An 18,391-nucleotide genomic window follows, 5' to 3' on the forward strand; every position below is an offset into this window, starting at 1 on the left:
TGCAGCCACAGCAGTGATTGTGGGTGGCAGTCCTGATCTCTGAACCTTGTTTATTTTCTCTCAGCTCTGCTTCCCACTGACACCTTAGTGGCTTTACTGGAAGTCACTGTAAAGGTTTCTGCTCTGTATCAATTTTGTAGTGTCTTCATTCAGCCCTGATGTCTCCACCTCACAAGATGGCTGCCAGAGCTGTTCTCACACTTTCCTCAGACCAACTGGCACTTAACCAACTGCCTTCTCTTCTACCAGTTGTTGACAGCCTACCTGATGACCAATCACAGGCCTCCTCTCTGTTTGTGCATGTGCAGAAAAGCACAATGTTGAGTGGCAGCTGTGATACCTCAGTTATTGGAGGTATTACATTAGTAGTATCTTTACATAGTAAGATTAGCTATCATTTAGTTAACAAGATGTTACTGTAATTTGGAGATTCTTGTGCTAAGCCCTTCAGAGAGAGAAATTACCAAACAACCAGCTACTAAATGGCATTTTTCAAACACACCTTGTAACTTGGCAGTTAGGAGCTGATTGGCTGTACTTTATCTCTGTCCAAGGCTTAATGCATAGAACCCCTCTATTGCTGTATGTAGCAATTCAAAGATACCCACATATGTCAATGTACAGCACTATATATCCTGACTTGCTGTGTTAATTAACTATATATGTTACATCTGGCCACACAGCTTGTGCATCCCACTTCTTCCACACATTATATGGGGTTGCAGTTATGTGACCGGCGGTCAGGAGACCGCCGATCACAATACAGGCCCCTAAATCCCGCCTGCTCACAATCCCGATGGTCAGCAAAAAAAATTGGTGCATTGGGGGGTTTCTGGGTACTCAGAAACCCTCCCTGCGTGCACCATTGCTCTATCCTTTTCTTTATCTTTACCCTCTTTTCTTACCCTTTCACCAAAATAAGAATAAATGGACAGCTTTCCAAACATATAAACATATCTTTTTAGAAATGTAAAGCTTCAGCACAATGGCGTCACTATGGGTTTGGGCCGCTCCTGGTGACACCAAAATACCAGCTCCTCTTCAGTGACAGAAGTCGGGTGCTGCACTGTAAAATTACGTGTAGGAGCCGGCACTGACAGTCTCCAGGGTCAGTCCAGCATCTCCGGGACCCATGGAGCCACCCCCCCCCCCCCTTTTTAGCAGTGCTGTCATACGGCGTGTGCATGGAATCTTCAATTCACACTGGGTGTCACTAGGGCAAGTGACAACCTACTTCAGCACACTCCATTGTCCAGGTCCCCAGGTCCCGACATCTATACTGACCTTAGAATTATTATCACTACATTTAATTACAAACAGGAACAAAGTCAGGTATTAGCAGAGTTAAACAATCAATGTCTGATTTGTTTCATTATAGTATAACAAGCTAAACACATGATATATTATGAATAGTTAAATGGCTTTTAAATAAGCTTATAGCAAGAGTGGATTAGAACCCAAGTGATACCATTTTGTGTATTTTTGTTTACATGTCTCCATGAGATGTGTAACCTTTTCCCCATATTCTGTATAAAGCAGAAATGTGTCTGTGTTTTGCTCTAACTGAAAGGTAGATAGTGTGGAACATTGAATAATAAACAAAACTAAATATTGCTATATTCACACAGTTCTCATTGCATTCACATAAATATCTGGTCTGAGTTGCTGATGCCAATGGCAAGTGCCTGTTCTTGAAGTTATAGCTTATATATTATAATTATTTAAGAAGAACACTATCCAAGAGAAATTGGCATCCAGTCAAAGGTAAAAGATGACAAGCTGACAATTTCAGAAACAATTAAAAATCAATATTAAATAAGATAGAATCATATGAGTAGCATTTTTATAAAAAAATATATATATTAAGCATTTAGAAAATATTACAGTATTTGATTTAGGAGAATAGGTATAGATACTCTTTGTTTTAACATTTATTTGCTGATATTATTATTTATTGTTATAACGATCTGGTCTACTTCTCTAAACAACTCGAATGTTATATTTTCTCTGAAGCAACTACTGAATGCTATTGTTAGCTTATGCAGGTATTGATAAAGACCAAGGTTGTGAACACTGCAATTGGCACTAAGAAGAAGCAACTTAATATGTGATGAGCTGACTGACCATTTCCAGGAAACCTGGAAGTGACAGACCAGTCACCAACAGGCTGCTTTACATAATGAGCTTTTATGGGCAATCTCAATTGAGACTGTCCCCTTTAAAAGCTGATATCTGTTGAGTTCACAGAACTGAAGTGACGTGCTCTGAATAATTATGAATATGTATTAGCTTAGACTGAAGTGAATAAATATCAGAGTGTGTTAGGCTACTGTATGTTAGGCTTCTGGATTAAAATCTCTTGGGAACGAGATGCCTGAGCCGTGATCCTTAAAGACCGGATTCTGTAATTCCCTTTTTTTGTTCATAATACATTTTATTTCTATGTGAATCAACTGTACTGACATTAAGTTACTATAACTTCAATACATTATAATACATTATAACGTTCATAAATAAAGTTATATATATTTGTACTTATTTCTAACCAGAGTTTATGTCTTTTTAAATACAGTATATGGCATAAAAGCAGAAGGTGCTAAAGAGCCCAGTATTTTTTTATATGGATTTACCCTTAACTACCATGAATACACTTTTATATCCAAATAAAAGGAAACTGTTTAATAATCTCTGATAGAAAAACGATTTCACATAAAAGAATTACAGATCCATCAAGATTTAAAACATTGGAGCAGATGGTACCACACCACAGAATTCCTACACAAAACAATACTGCACACTTTCTCCCTGCGATGACAAAGTCAGGGCACCAAGGAACATTTCTAGACCTGGTCCAAGGTGAAATCTTACTGGCAAGGTTAATCACATATCTTATGGTTTATAAATACTTAATAATCCAGTATTTGTACTAATAGTTCAGAATAACCTGAAATAAGCATACAAACAATCCACGTTGAAACATCTACTGAACACTACAGAAGCTGCCATTTCTCTTTACTGGAGCTACTGTACCAAAAATTCAGAGGATTTAAGGTACATAAAACAAATGGAGGAACTAAAGCTTTCTGCCCAGGGCACATGGTCCTCACTCTTCGCAACTTGGTTAAGATGGTTAAAATACAAGAGTCTTTAGGTAAAGTAGCTTCTTATGTAGTATATATGTAACAAACTCAACTATGTGAATGTCCAGCCTTTCTATCATCCTTACTATTTTCTATCTTCTTTTAATCTCCCTTTTATACACTGAAGATAACAGTGAAGAGCAGAAGGAGCTATGGTGCATTATAGAACAGTTTTTCAGGAGAATGTGAGCAAAGAAAAGTTACACAGAGTACTGTACCTTAAGAACTGCCCTTTGTGGTAATTGTGACACATCATCTTCACCTTCTTTCATTGTAGAGGGACTGAAATTTCCAAGATCATCCATATCTCCTCTTTCCAAAAGCTTGTAAAAACAAGATGCCAAGATTAACACAGAACAACTGTAAGCATGTCTTTCAGTTCTCAGTAAAAGCATAACATGGAAGACATTTATAAATTGAGACAAGTGTCAGCTAAGTGTCAGCTAAGGTAACCTTTTGTGGGACTACAAGTACAGGCTGTTGTTGTAGAACACTGGAGAGCCACAAGGTGTCTATATCTGGTCCAAAGTTCAAGTACTAAAACATAGATTCTACGAAATCCCAGCAGTCAGAATGCCGACCGTCATGATGCTGACAGCGGCATCCCCTGTCATACTGCTCCGGAGTTTTCACTATAAAAATTAGTGGAATAATACAAAGAAGATATTTATAACTTATACATATCTTTTTTTGTATTATTCTATGAATTTTCATTGTGTATTTGGGGACATATCACTGTGAAAACTAGAATATATATATATATATATATATATTGTCGAAGTCAAAAATATTATAGCCACACGCATCACGTACAAACACCACACAGGTGGCCTCCGTGCGGGTGCTTGTTCTGCCATGCGTGCGCATACTCGCAAACTACGTATAATCTCTCATGCGGTCTTGCGTGTTAGCATATGCATTCGCATGGAAACGTCATAAGACATATCTCATATTTAATCCACATAGGGGGTAATTCCAAGTTGATCGCAGCAGGATTTTTGATAGCAATTGGGCAAAACCATGTGCACTGCAGGGGGGGCAGATATAACATTTGCAGAGAGAGTTAGATTTGGGTGGGTTATTTTATTTCTGTGCAGGGTAAATACTGGCTGCTTTATTGTTACACTGCAAATTAGATTGCAGATTGAACACACCCCACCCAAATCTAACTCTCTCTGCACATGTTATATCTGCCTCCCCTGCAGTGCACATGGTTTTGCCCAATTACTAACAAAAATCCTGCTGCGATCAACTTGGAATTACCCCCATAGTGCATAATTTACACATAGCCCACATGCACCACACCAGCGAGTTACATTTGCTTTAAAGGTATAACAACGGAGGGATTCGACTTTACTGGATATGAGGGGACAGAATTAGGTTAGGAGGTGGTGTTTGGTATCCAGCTGTACAGTATTTTAAGAGCAATATTCTGGTAGCAGTTTGCAGAAGATAGCATGCACCTGCGCATAGATATGCGCAGGAACAGAATATTAATATTAACTGTATTTACTGTACTCTTGATATTCAGCGGGAACCCAGAGGAGAACAACTGCAAGTGCACCTGGACCAGGCATCGCCCACCTATTCAAACCGACCTATGACCCCTGCTGTACTGTAAATTACCAGCCCTTTGACCTATAGGTGAAGAGATTACAGTTTCCATTGTTTCATGATTTGGACTAATGTATAAAAGCCAAGCCTCCTGACTGGTCATACACATTCTCTGAAGGTCATCTATCCAGATAGACTGAGGACCGGGACCGGGTGGCGCAGGCGAACAAACGTATGTATCCATTGATTGTAGCCTTTTATCTTATATGATTGTATTTCTTGTTGTACCCCCTTTCTAGTAAATAACTGTTGGTGGGTTGGACCCCAACATTACATATACAAATATACAATTGGTGTCGCATTCCGTTTCCTGTTAGGTGTTATAGAGTGTATTCTGCCGCATGTGTAGCTACTCTGTGCTAACAGCGTGACGGCGTGCGCACGCAACGTGTACGCATTGGATAAGGGTTACACGCACACGCGCTTAACGGTCACAGCGGCCTGAACATTTGTGTCTTAAAAGTACTGCTCTTTTTCCTTAAAGTTAATCAGACTTAACAATTGGGGGCTCCTCCGATTCACTTCACACTCACAGACTAGCATACCATTTCAGACTTTGATCTACCAACAAAGGGCGGAGACACATCTTTAAGTAGCCCTTGGTGTTTTAAAACCATTTTTGTGTTGTTAGATCACGTCTGTACTGCAGTCTTAAACCTCTTAAGGTTTATGCTGGTGTGAATCCCGGACACAGGAAAAAAGCCGTTTATTATCTAAGTGTAATTTTTGCGCGAAAGCGTACACAAAGCGTACCGATACTTTGCATGCATTCTCATATATTGTTGCCATAGGTTTACAGTCATTTTAGATCTGTGTGAAATCGGATACATTTGTTTGCTATATAGATATTTGAAATAGTGTATTAAGGGTGTAATTGTAAAACACGAAACGCAGTTCCGGCCTAGTCGTTTAGGTTTATACGGAACAAGTGTGGGTTGTGTTAGTGAGAGATAGTAGTTTTATTGCTCACATTTATAGAAATAGTGTGGTTTATTAAATTACGAACGCACATTTGTACACGTGGCACAGTACGTGAGGACAGCGTACAGAGGTGCGCACGTGGCGTAGAGACATGCACGGTCGCGTGTTTACGCAAGGTTGCGTAGAATCGTGAGCGCAAATTATAACCGCACAATAGCAGTTTAATTTAAAGCGGGATTACATTTAATACAATAGCACATAACTATCCGATTTCAAAAGCAGATTATTATAACACTTTGTTTAAACTGTACTACCTCTGGGATAAGACTACTAGTCAAAGGGAGTGATATTTTCTATACAGAAAAGAAAAACATTGTGTATATGAGTGAGTGAAAGTAGGAGTAGATGTATTGAACCTGGAAATCGGTATACCGTGGGGACACTGAGTTAGTAGAGGCTTGGTGGCGTAAGGTCGGCTGACTTACGTTAATAAATAGAGAAGTACGTGAGGAGACTTGCACAGGAGCGTGATAGAGTATAGAATTGTGAATTGTAGTTAAGGTTTTGTGTTACGCTCCGGCTGAGGAGCGCAGCTTGTGAATTCGACTCCACTGATCGCAGGGCAGATAGATATCGCTGTGCGATTGGACCGCGCGTTTGTGCATGCGATACATGGTGCAACGTGATACCAGTTTGCGTGCTTTTGCGTAAATTACGTTATCATACGAGTCGTGTAGAGCATACGCAAGTGTAATTTGTGTATAGTAGAAGGGAATTTTTCGCTGTCTCTCTCAGGAAGAAGTTGTCCCAGGTGAGATGTTCACTGGAAAGGGGGATCGATAGTATGTTTCTCTCCCTACACAAATTCCAGTAAATAGAAACCAGTTGCTGATAGGGTCCTCACTGGGTACGTGGTGGTCACTATTGGAGTGAGTCGTGGTACGTCAGCGGAGAAGGAGTGGGTGTAAAGCGCTCGGAGAACTTACACCGTCTGTTCGTTGTGCAGTTGAGTATTGTGTTTAAAAAGTCCGCAATGGGATCCAATTGCACAAGCGGAGGGTGTTTGGCAGCCAGGGTTCAGGCTGAAGAGATGGTTTATAATGTGTGGGAAATATGGTCCACACGCGGAGGCTTTTTGCAATGAATGGGTACGTATGACTGCTGATGATAGGGCATCATTCCCTAGGATGGGTACTTTTGAACCAGAGGTACTGCAGAGTGTAAGGATTAGAATATGTCTGATCAAATCTAGGAAACAGAGGATCAGGCATACCGATTGTTTAAATCTGTGGCAGCAAGAGGGAGAAGTGCAAAGGGAACTTGCGCGCAAAGCAAGTTCCAACCCTGACAGGAAGGTGATTGCGAGCGCACCACCACCGCCATATGTCGATGGGGGGAAACTGGCTACAACCAATGGTGCATCAGCTAAAGATAGCAGTATGCATATTCAATGTATTAACCCTAACCCTTGCCAGTTGTATCCGGTTTTGATAGCCTAGCACAATATCGGCACTCTCTTTAGCAGCTATCATACAGGATACTCAGGTGGGCACAGCCCAACCAATGAGAACAGTGGCGATGCCCCCCAGTGGAGGGGCGGGTGAGGTCGTATCCACCGGTAAGTACGGCACCATACATTATGCAGAGACAATAGCTCCCCGTATTATAGAGTCAAACAAAAATGAAGTGGTTGAGCTAAATCCAGTCAGGGTGATTGCAGTCCCCAACTGGAGAACTGACAGTCAGGGAGTAACCCCCATCAGGAACATTGCAATGCACTGTCCTTGGTCCTGATCAGAACTGAGATCAATTATGTCAGAATTCCCCGATCCCAGAAAGGATCTAGTCGGAAGCCAGAGATTTATTAAGGAATTGGGTAACGCCCATGAGCCCACAAACAAGGATTGGCGGACAGTGCTCAGAGCGAGTCTACCCTCAAATATTGACATCCCAAAATGTATAACTGATTGTAAACTAGATGTAGAAGTGCCTCTCACTGATGTGTACAACCAGGAGAATGTAAGGCAAATTCACATACAACTAGGACTGTATTTCCCTACTGTTGTTAAATGGAACAAAATCTTCTCCATAAGACAGAAGGACAGTGAATCGGCATCCGAATATTTCCATAGAGCACTGCAGGAAATGGCTAGATACACTGGGGTAGCGGATATGGAGGAAAATGCCAACCACAGGGAGGTAGCTGTCTCTGTGCTAATGGATGGATTAAAGGAGGCATTGAGGACCAGGGTGCAAACCTCTCTGCCAAATTAGAGGGGTATGACGGTAGCTGCACTAATAGAGTCTGCCATTGAACATGATCGTAATATCACTAAACACAGGGAGTCACAAGGGGATAAGCTGATGATGGTAAGCATACAGGCTCTTACAGCAAAACCCCATCAGCCAAAACCCCAGACCCCTGATGGTAAGTCACGGTCAAAAACATGTTATCTTTGCAATAGAGAAGGGAATTTTGCAAGGGAGTGTAGAAGTAACAGGACACATAACGTATATAGACCCCCTAGACATGAATACGAACCACGTTACCAGACACATAGTTGGGAACAGGGAACACCTAGAAGGGATTATGAGCCGCATAGAGGGGAAACAAGGAGGGACCCACCAAGGATGGACTGGCAGACCCCCGAAAACCCTCAGTTATCCCCCGCACATATAGTAGCTGCCAATGCCCGACGGAATGGTCCCACCACACAATAGAGGTTAGGCAACACCTGTAGTCTGCAGCCAGTGAAATTGATTGCTGGCCTTGGTAGTGAACCTGAGGTCATGGTTGATGTTGCTGGTGTACCATTACCTTTTCTTGTAGATACAGGGGCAGCCAGAACAGTGTTAAACTCCGCCACAGGTGTAACGACCACGGGAAAAACAATTTCGGCAATTGGAGTAACAGGAACGGTGCAGCAATACCCTTTGAGTAGACCTGCAGAGATTATGATAGGGCCCTTGCGAACCAAACATTCTTTTCTGCTGGCTGCATCGGCTCCGACTAATCTACTTTGCAGAAGATCTGTTGTGTAAAAAGCAGTGTGTCATATACTGTACCCCTGAGGGTGTGTTCTTAGATATCCCTGAGAACCATGCACAGGAGGTACAAGATATATTAGACACTCCTCAAAGGCTAATGTTACACTCTACTGTTATAGACACGTGTCCATCACAGGTAGAGGAAATCATCTCACAAATACCGGGTTCCCTTTGGACCAAAGATGGACAAGACACTGGATTGATGGCGAATGTAGCCCCAGTAGTAGTACAAATAAAAGGTGGCAGGATAGCTCCAAAAATCCCTCAGTACCCCCTGAAGCCAGAGGTGGAATTAGGAGTATTCCCCGTCATAGAACGGCTGCTACAGCAGGGCATCCTAGTCAGGATGTCCAGCACCACCAATAGTCCCATCTTCCCTGTGAAAAAGAGTGGGGGGAGGGGTTACAGGCTAGTGCAGGATCTAAGGGGGATAAACAAGATAGCTGAGAGTCAAATCCCCGTAGTGCCCAATCCAGCTGTCATACTCATGCAAATTCCCCCAACCTCTAAGTTCTTCACTGTCATCGATCTCTGTTCTGCTTTCTTTTCTGTCACTCTCCATCCTAACAGCGAATACCTCTTTGCTTTCACTTACAGGGGAGTACAGTACACCTGGACTCGTCTCCCCCAAGGTTTAATTGACAGCCCGAGTATTTTCTCCCAGGCCTTACATGACTGTTTGCAATCTTTTCAACCTGAGAGTGGGTCAGTGCTAATACAATATGTCGATGACTTGTTGTTGTGCTCTGACTCATTCGAGTCGTCCTTGGCAGATACTAAACAGCTCCTGTTTCATCTCTCCCAGAGAGGACACAAGGTTTCAAAGGATAAGTTGCAGTTGTGCCGGACTAGGGTTAAATACTTGGGATACTGCCTGACGCAGGGACTTAGGCACCTGACCACTGACCGAATACAGGCCATCATGACATGACTCTGCCACAAACCCAGCAACAGATCCACACTTTCCTCGGAATGTGTGGGTACTGTCGGAACTGGATTCCAGGGTTCTCTATACTGGCACTACCGCTGCAAGAAATGGTCTCCTCGAAAAACCAGAATGGGTCTCTCACACAGATGAGTCCAAACTGGCGTTTGAGAGACTAAAAAAGTGCTTGTCACAAACACCAGCATTAGGTATGCCAGATTATGAGAAGCCTTTTGAACTGTACGGTACTGAAAGCGCTGGGTGCATGGCAGGAGTCTTAACACAGAAACATGGTGATGCCAGCAGACCGGTAGCCTACTACAGCGCACAGTTGGACACTGTAGCACAGTCTCTCCCCAGTTGCTTGCAAAGTGTTGCAGCCATTGCTTTGCTGGTAAGTAAGAGCGAGGACGTAGTGTTAGAACACGACTTGAACATCCATACTCCACATGCAGTATCAGCCTTGCTAAACTCTGCCCAAACCAGACATGTCTCATCTGCTCGGTTTACAAAGTGGGAACTATCACTGATGGCCCATGTAAACATCACCATTAAGAGGTGCAGCTCACTAAATCCTGCAACTTACTTGCCAAGTGTGCCTTGTCATGCACAAAGGGTGGAGGATAATGATAAAGCCTTTTGATTTACCCTATATTAAACACTATAAAAGGTTAAGAGACACAGTACGCAATTGGCACACGAGGTACCGTAAGGGTACGCCCTTAGCGTAGCGGACGCTGTATCGGGAGCGAGCCGCTCGAGCGACACAAATGCTCGCGAGAATACGCTGTTGGTATCAAGCACACCATAGGCTGCCGATTACCGTAATAATACGCTACCAGCGTAGCGGACGCTCGAGACCACGAGGATATCACAAGCGGCGCTGACGCTCACAGAATTAAACCTCAATAACTATACCATAAGTAATGTACTTATACTGTAAACCTTTGTGCAGTGATAAGGTGTAAATGCAACGCAGTGTAACCTTGTTAGTTTAAAAGCTGTATGAGCGTCTGTGACGCTCTGAGAACACTTAGCAATATAATAAACACTCAAATACCGGTTTAAGGTTCTAACACCTTTTAAGGGAGAGAATGAACGTTCAATTGCAAAAGAATACACAATACAATTTATACACTACCAAACTAACATAAACACCTAACAGAATTACTACACGTTAAAATACAATAGTGGCACAATTACATTTAAGGGGAAGGAGAGGGAGAGTGGCTTACAACAAATTAGGAGGTAAAATGTCTGCAGAGAACTTACACATGTGGGAATGATCGCTGCGCCGTTAGTCAATGCTGAGAACCTTTGTGGAGAGAAAAGTGAGCTCACCCAGGCTGGCTGTCCCTATATACACAACACACAGCAACAACACAATGGTCCCTACAATACCGCATGGGACAGAAGCTAGACTCCATTTTGGGAAAAACTCCCATGATTCCAAAGTCTGTAACATATGGTTCAAAAGGGAATGCCAGCAGCCATTTTAGATTTGCAAGTCCAAACACATGGCATTCTTTGCTACACCATAATCACATAGCAGAAGACATAAGACTCCACTATATTCCAAAATGTCTAAGCTTCAATATAATGCATATGTGCTGATTTTACAATTCCAAACCATCTAATCACCTTTCACAATTTCAAGCCAACACAGTATCTCAATAACCAGAGCATATGGTATGCTGACTATGCTATCCTTCCAGAATCAGCACCACACATCTCATGCTGTCCATATGAGCCATCACAAGACCAGATCACCAGGTACCCACAAGTATCAGCCTGCTATTGCTACAAGCACATGACTACAGTAACAAAAGGAAGTATGTTTTCACTTCTAACCTTCAGCAAGATGCATCATGTAAAACTACTATAATCTGTTATAAATCACCATCCATAAATGTATACCAAAGATGCTATGCTACAGATTGTCTACTGTTCCAATTCATTACAGATTTCATAGAGTATCATCACAAACACACAACAATCACATAACTGCACAAGCACCATTAACCTTAAGCCATTTGTATCTCCAAAGTAACTATTCTATGCCATTAAGCCATGTGTATACAATACTTAGCCTTAGTAAGGAGATCAGTCCTGGTGATGAGCAAGCCATGCTTCTGGATGCTAGGTTGGTTCTGAGTGAGTGAGCCCTGTGATTTCCAGTGGATATATCATACCTGCGTTCCAGCTGTGGGGGTGTGTGATCCACAGGAAGTGTGTGTCTTTCACAGCATGTGGGCTAGCTGTATCAGTGAGCTGAGCTGGCCATGTGATCTTGGTTATGCAAAACGTTGGGTGATGACTAACACTTGTTATTATTTCAAATTCCTGTCTTGTGGGAAGCTATTGTTTGGCGAATACAAAACAACCCCTGTCTCTGGGTTTTGTTTTGTCTTCTCACTGTCCACTTTCAGTTGAGACAATGACATCTCAGCAATCATTCTTCTGGAGACAACCCTAAACCCATTCGTAAACAAAGGTGCCAGTCCTCTTCATTGAATCTCAAAGCGTAGAGTAATCAAAGGCTATTGTACTCCGTCTGCGGGAAAGAAACTGACTGGTCTTAGGTGTAATTTATTCGGAATACAATTAATCTTCAATTACTATTTCTGTGCTTAACTATGCATAAGAACATGTGAAGCCCTCCCAACATGCAAAGGGGAATCTCTAAGGTCTAAGAGCCATCTTAGACCCATTGATACCTGCTGAACTCAGGGGAATATTAACTTATAAAATACATTATTTTGATTAAATATGTAGCGATCGAGTCGCAAGCTAGACGCGCACAAACTCTACCGTAAATGCACATACCGTGCGCCTGAGCGTGCACGCGACTGCGAATATGCGCACACACGGGAGGGCCTGTGCACGTGCAGCGGGCACACGCATGAGGTGCATATATGGCAATGTGCAGCGTGATATTTTTCTGACTTTGACAATAATAACGATGGTGAAGGAGGATTTAGTGCAGACACTGATACGCATGACTGTATGGAATACATGTACCAGACATTCACTGCGAGACCTGACATCAGTGACAACCCACTGGAAGGCGTAGACTTTACCATCTACACTGACAGTAGTTGCCACAGACAGACGGAATCGGGAGACCTGTGCACCGGATACGCAGTTGTAGATGACGAAGGTATCATAGAAGCTGAACCCCTCGGCCCACCGCACTCAGCACAAGTTGCTGAGCTGGTAGCACTGACCAGAGCATGTGAGTTGGCAAAGGGTAAGTCAGCTAATATATACACGGATTCTAGGTACGCCATTGAAGTGGTGCATGATTTTGGGGTCCTGTGGCGCCTCAGAAATTTCATGACGGCAGCTGGCACACCTGTATCGCACGCTGCATACATCAAGAGGCTTCTGACAGCAATACAGGAACCAGACAGAGTGGTTGTTATCAAGTGTACAGCACACACTCACAACCAAGATCCAATCTCACTTGGTAACAGCCGGGCAGACGAAGCTGCAAAATCAGCAGCAAGCACCACCATACAAACCAACATCACACCACTGATGACATTTAACACGGTTAACACACAACAGTTAATTGAAATGCAAAATTTGTGTTCTCTACAGGAAAAGGTGGTCTGGAAGGTGAAGGGATATGGTCAGGAGTCCTCAGGACTTTGGACAGATGGACACGGTAAGCCAGTGGCCTCCAGGGCATATCTACCAAGCCTAGCTGAGGCGGCACATGGTCTGACTCATCTAGGTAAGGAAGGTATGTGCAAACTGGTAAGAGCCTACTGGAGTGAACCAGGGTTCTCTTCTCATGCAGGTAAGAAAGCAATTACATGTCTTACTTGCTTAAGGGAGAATATTGGTAAGGCAATACCAACGGAGCCATCCCATATCCCTCCTACACACGGACCTTTTCAGGTAATACAAATCGACTTCATACAGTTACCAACCTGTAGGAATTTGAGGTATGTGTTAGTATGTACCGATGTCTTTTCAACCTGGGTAGAAGCATTCCCCGCTGCCACAAATACTGCTGTGTTCACTGCAAAGAAAACCGTGCAGGAATTTGTGTGCAGATATGGTATCCCTAGAATGATTGAAAGTGATAGGGGTACCCATTTTACAGGTGAAGTCTTTCAGGTCATGTGTAAACTGATGGGTATTAATAGCAAGCTGCATACTCTATACCGGCCACAGGCAAGTGCGAAGGTGGAGAGAATGAACAGCACTATTAAAAATAAGCTGAGCAAAGTGATGGCTGAAACTGGATTGTTGTGGCCAGAAGCATTACCACTAGTGTTGTACAGCATCAGAACCACTCCCAGGTCAGCAGTTAACTTATCACCCTTCGAAGTTCTTTTTGGTTGACAACCCCATGTAATGATAGACTCCCAGGATGATTTGAAGTGCAATAACGAAATAACTGTGCAATATTTGGTTAGGATGAGCCAGCAATTGAGAAATCAGCAAAGGAATCTAAAACTGGCGATTCCTGACCTACCAAGCAGCAATTGTCATGACATTGAGCATGGGGATTATGTGATGATTCGAAATTTTTTACGCGCAGGTTGCCTCGTAGACAGGTGGGAAGGACCGTATCAAGTTTTGTTGACCAGCACGACAGCACTAAAGGTTGCCGAGAGAGAAACTTGGGTCCACTCATCCCACTGCAAGAAGGTTGCTGACCCGGAGAAAACTCGTGACAAAGAGCAAGGTGAAGAGAACCTCATATCACTAGAGAATTTGTTCCGGACAAGGCAGGACTGTTGAACGGCACCTGAGCGCGGAGACAAACAAAATCAAAGACGGTTGTTGTACCATTTTTATTTTTTCACCCCCCCCCCCACTGCATTTTTCTTTTTGTCTCCCTTCTTATTTTTGCTCCTTAATGAAATGGATCTACATCAAGAGACTGTGTTTCAGCTTTTTCTGGTGACTTTGTTTTTGATCAGGACAATCTATTTTTTTGTGAGGGCCCCCGAGACGTTGAGCAAGGATCTGGAATGGGTTCTGATGGCGAGTACGGATTCGTAGGATCTCAGGAGCAGCATATCACTCTAGTAAAGGCTGGTATCAGTAAGCGATCTGGTAGTCACGGAGCTTGGAGGCAATGTGAAGGGTTATTGTCTGATGAATATTGTATTTGTAGGCATTGCAAAAACATAATCGAAAATGAGTGCATCCAGAGATGTCAGTCCAACAGTAATATCGACATTGGCCGACATCCTTTGAGTGATTACCACTCATTAGTGGATACGGTCTTAAACCAAACAGAATGCTGGGTGCGCTCGCAGGTACCTCAGGGACAGAGTAAGTCTGGATTAGTGCCATACCCTTTAATGATAGATGAGGTACTCGAATTACGGGGTGGGAGACCGGTGGACAAGAAATTCAATATATCTAGGTCCCCTAGCTTGACGCTCCACCAGTACCACGTAGATAGGTCACTGATATGTTTTAATGTGTCCAATTTCCAAAAACCAGGAAATTGGGAAGTGACATGGAATAACCAGACAATGGGGGTAATTCCAAGTTGATCGCAGCAGGAATTTAGTTAGCAACTGGGCAAAACCATGTGCACTGCAGGGGAGGCAGATTTAATATGTGCAGAGAGAGTTAGATTTGGGTGGGGTGTGTTCAATCTGCAATCTAATTTGCAGTGTAAAAATAAAGCAGCCAGGATTTACCCTGCACAGAAATAAAATAACCCACCCAAATCTAACTCTCTCTGCACATGTTAAATCTGCCTCCCCTGCTATGCACATGGTTTGCCCAATTGCTAACTAAATTCCTGCTGCGATCAACTTGGAATTACCCCCAATGACCTTTTCACACAGAGCTGATAACCTATCGCCACCAGTGGGAAGTATTTTCGGTATAGGTATACACGTGGGACCAAAACCATGTGGGCTGGGAAAGTGTCGCACGGGTATTGTGCCCACATCATCCAGCCCGATACTTGTACTGAGCAAATGAGAGAACTAGGGACCGGATTCTTTATCAGGAAGATATGTGATATGGTGTTGATGCATTTTGTCCCTTATGTTCTTCCAGATGATGCATATTTCATATGTGGGAGGAAAGCGTACAAGTGGCTTACTCCGAGCTCTGAAGGGTTGTGTTATATTGGAAGAGTACTACCAGAGGTCATGACCATAGCACACGACAAAATGAAAGACATTCCTTGCAATGCTCAGACTCCTTATACTCATACCCATTATGAACACATCATCAAGAGACACCTCATAGATAGGACAGAGCACGCAGCCTCTGATTTGATCCATGAATCCACCGGGATTCAGTTCCTTCTCGCATTAGATATCACCCGTACTGCCAGAGGAACTATAAATTATAAGTACATCCATGCGCTGGCGAACTTGATAGATAATATCACCGAGATGTATGATGACACCTTCAGGTATACGGGAAGGGAGTTACAAGCCTACAAGAAGGAGTTGATCCAGCACAGGATGGTCCTTAATTATGTTACGGCTGTGACAGGTGGGTACTGTGTTACTCTGGCAACTCAATATGGTGTGAAGTGCTGTACGTATATTACGAACAGCACTGACGACTCCACGGAGATCATCGATCAAAAGATGGACGAGATCTTGCAGTTAAAGTGGGAGTTCAGGAGGAAACACAACCTTACCTTGGCGGCTGTGAGTAATGAACTGACCGGCTGGGTCTCATAGTTGAACCCACGCAAATGGTTCTCAGGGTTAGGAGAGTGGGCGCAAAAATAAGATTTTACTTACCGGTAAATCTATTTCTCATAGTCCGTAGTGGATGCTGGGGACTCCGTAAGGACCATGGGGAATAGACGGGCTCCGCAGGAGACAGGGGGCACTTTAAGAAAGAATTAGGAATACTGGTGTGCACTGGCTCCTCCCTCTATGTCCCTCCTCCAGACCTCAGTTAAGGAAACTGTGCCCGGAAGAGCTGACAGTACAAGGAAAGGATTTTGGAATCCAGGGTAAGGCTCATACCAGCCACACCAATCACACCGTATAACTCGTGATAAACTTACCCAGTTAACAGTATGAACAACAACAGAGCATCAGACCAACTTGATGCAACCATAACATAACCCTTATGTAAGCAATAACTATATACAAGTATTGCAGAAGAAGTCCGCACTTGGGACGGGCGCCCAGCATCCACTACGGACTACGAGAAATAGATTTACCGGTAAGTAAAATCTTATTTTCTCTAACGTCCTAGTGGATGCTGTGGACTCCGTAAGGACCATCGGGATTATACCAAAGCTCCCAAACGGGCGGGAGAGTGCGGATGACTCTGCAGCACTGAATGAGCAAATACAAGGTCCTCCTCAGCCAGGGTATCAAACTTGTAGAATTTTGCAAAAGTGTTTGAACCCGACCAAGTAATGCCGAGACCCCTCGGGCAGCCACCCAAGAAGAGCCCACCTTCCTTGTGGAATGGGCTTTTACTGATTTTGGAGGCGGCAATCCAGCCGCAGAATGAGCCTGCTGAATCGTGTTACAGATCCAGCGAGCAATAGTCTGCTTTGATGCAGGAGCACCCAGCTTGTTGGATGCATACAGGATAAACAGCGAGTCAGTTTTCCTGACTCCAGCCGGTCTGGCTACATAAATCTTCAAAGCCCTGACTACATCTAGTAACTTGGAATCCACCAAGTCACGAGTAGCCGCAGGCACCACAATAGATTGGCTCAAATGAAAAGATGACACCACCTTCGGCAGAAATTGCGGACAAGTCCGTAATTCTGCCTTGTCCATATGGAAAACCAGATAGGGGCTTTTACATGACAAAGCCGCCAATTCTGACACCCGCCTAGCCGAAGCTAAGGCCAATAGCATGACCACCTTCCACGTGAGATATTTTAACTCCATGGTCTTAAGTGGCTCAAACCAGTGAGATTTCAGGAAACTCAATACCACGTTAAGATCCCAAGGTGCCACTGGTGGCACAAAAGGGGGCTGAATATGCAGCACTCCCTTTACAAACGTCTGAACTTCAGGAAGAGAAGCCAGTTCCCTTTGAAAGAAAATGGATAGGGCCAAAATCTGGACCTTAATGGACCCTAATTTTAAGCCCATAGTCACTCCCGACTGTAGGAAGTGAAGGAAACGGCCCAGCTGGAATTCCTCTGTAGGGGCCTTCCTGGCCTCACACCAAGCAACATATCTTCGCCATATACGGTGATAATGTTTTGCTGTCACGTCCTTCCTAGCCTTTATCAGCGTAGGAATAACCTCATCCGGAATGCCTTTCTCCGCTAGGATCCGGCGTTCAACCGCCATGCCGTCAAACGCAGCCGCGGTAAGTCTTGGAACAGACAGGGCACCTGTTGCAACAGATCCTGTCTGAGAGGCAGAGGCCATGGGTCCTCTGTGAGCATTTCTTGCAGTTCCGGATACCAAGTCCTTCTTGGCCAATCCGGAACAATGAGTATTGTTCTCACTCCTCTTTTTCTTACGATTCTCATCACCTTGGGAATGAGAGGAAGAGGAGGAAACACATAAACCGACTGGAACACCCAACGGTGTCACTAGTGTGTCCACAGCTATCGCCTGAGGGTCTCTTGACCTGGCGCAATACCTTTGTAGCTTTTTGTTGAGGCGGGATGCCATCATGTCCACCTGTGGCAGTTCCCATCGATTTGTAATCTGTGTGAAGACTTCTTGATGAAATCCCCACTCTCCCGGGTGGAGGTCGTGCCTGCTGAGGAAGTCTGCTTCCCAGTTGTCCACTCCTGGAATGAACACTG

General features: G+C 43.7%; 1 protein-coding gene across 3 annotated transcripts in view; it reads right to left on the reverse strand.

The window, feature by feature from the left end:
• The window catches only part of FBXL13 (F-box and leucine rich repeat protein 13), a 656,615-nt gene that overhangs the window by 344,102 nt on the left and 294,122 nt on the right, over window positions 1-18,391 (reverse strand). For all 3 annotated transcript variants that reach the window (XM_063926996.1, XM_063926997.1, XM_063926998.1), the window contains exon 7: window positions 3,359-3,463. In XM_063926996.1, the coding sequence (XP_063783066.1) occupies window positions 3,359-3,463 (105 nt within the window). The remainder of the gene's footprint in view (window positions 1-3,358; window positions 3,464-18,391) is intronic.

This window comes from Pseudophryne corroboree, chromosome 6 (genome assembly GCF_028390025.1).
Source record: "Pseudophryne corroboree isolate aPseCor3 chromosome 6, aPseCor3.hap2, whole genome shotgun sequence".
Classification (NCBI taxonomy): domain Eukaryota; kingdom Metazoa; phylum Chordata; class Amphibia; order Anura; family Myobatrachidae; genus Pseudophryne; species Pseudophryne corroboree.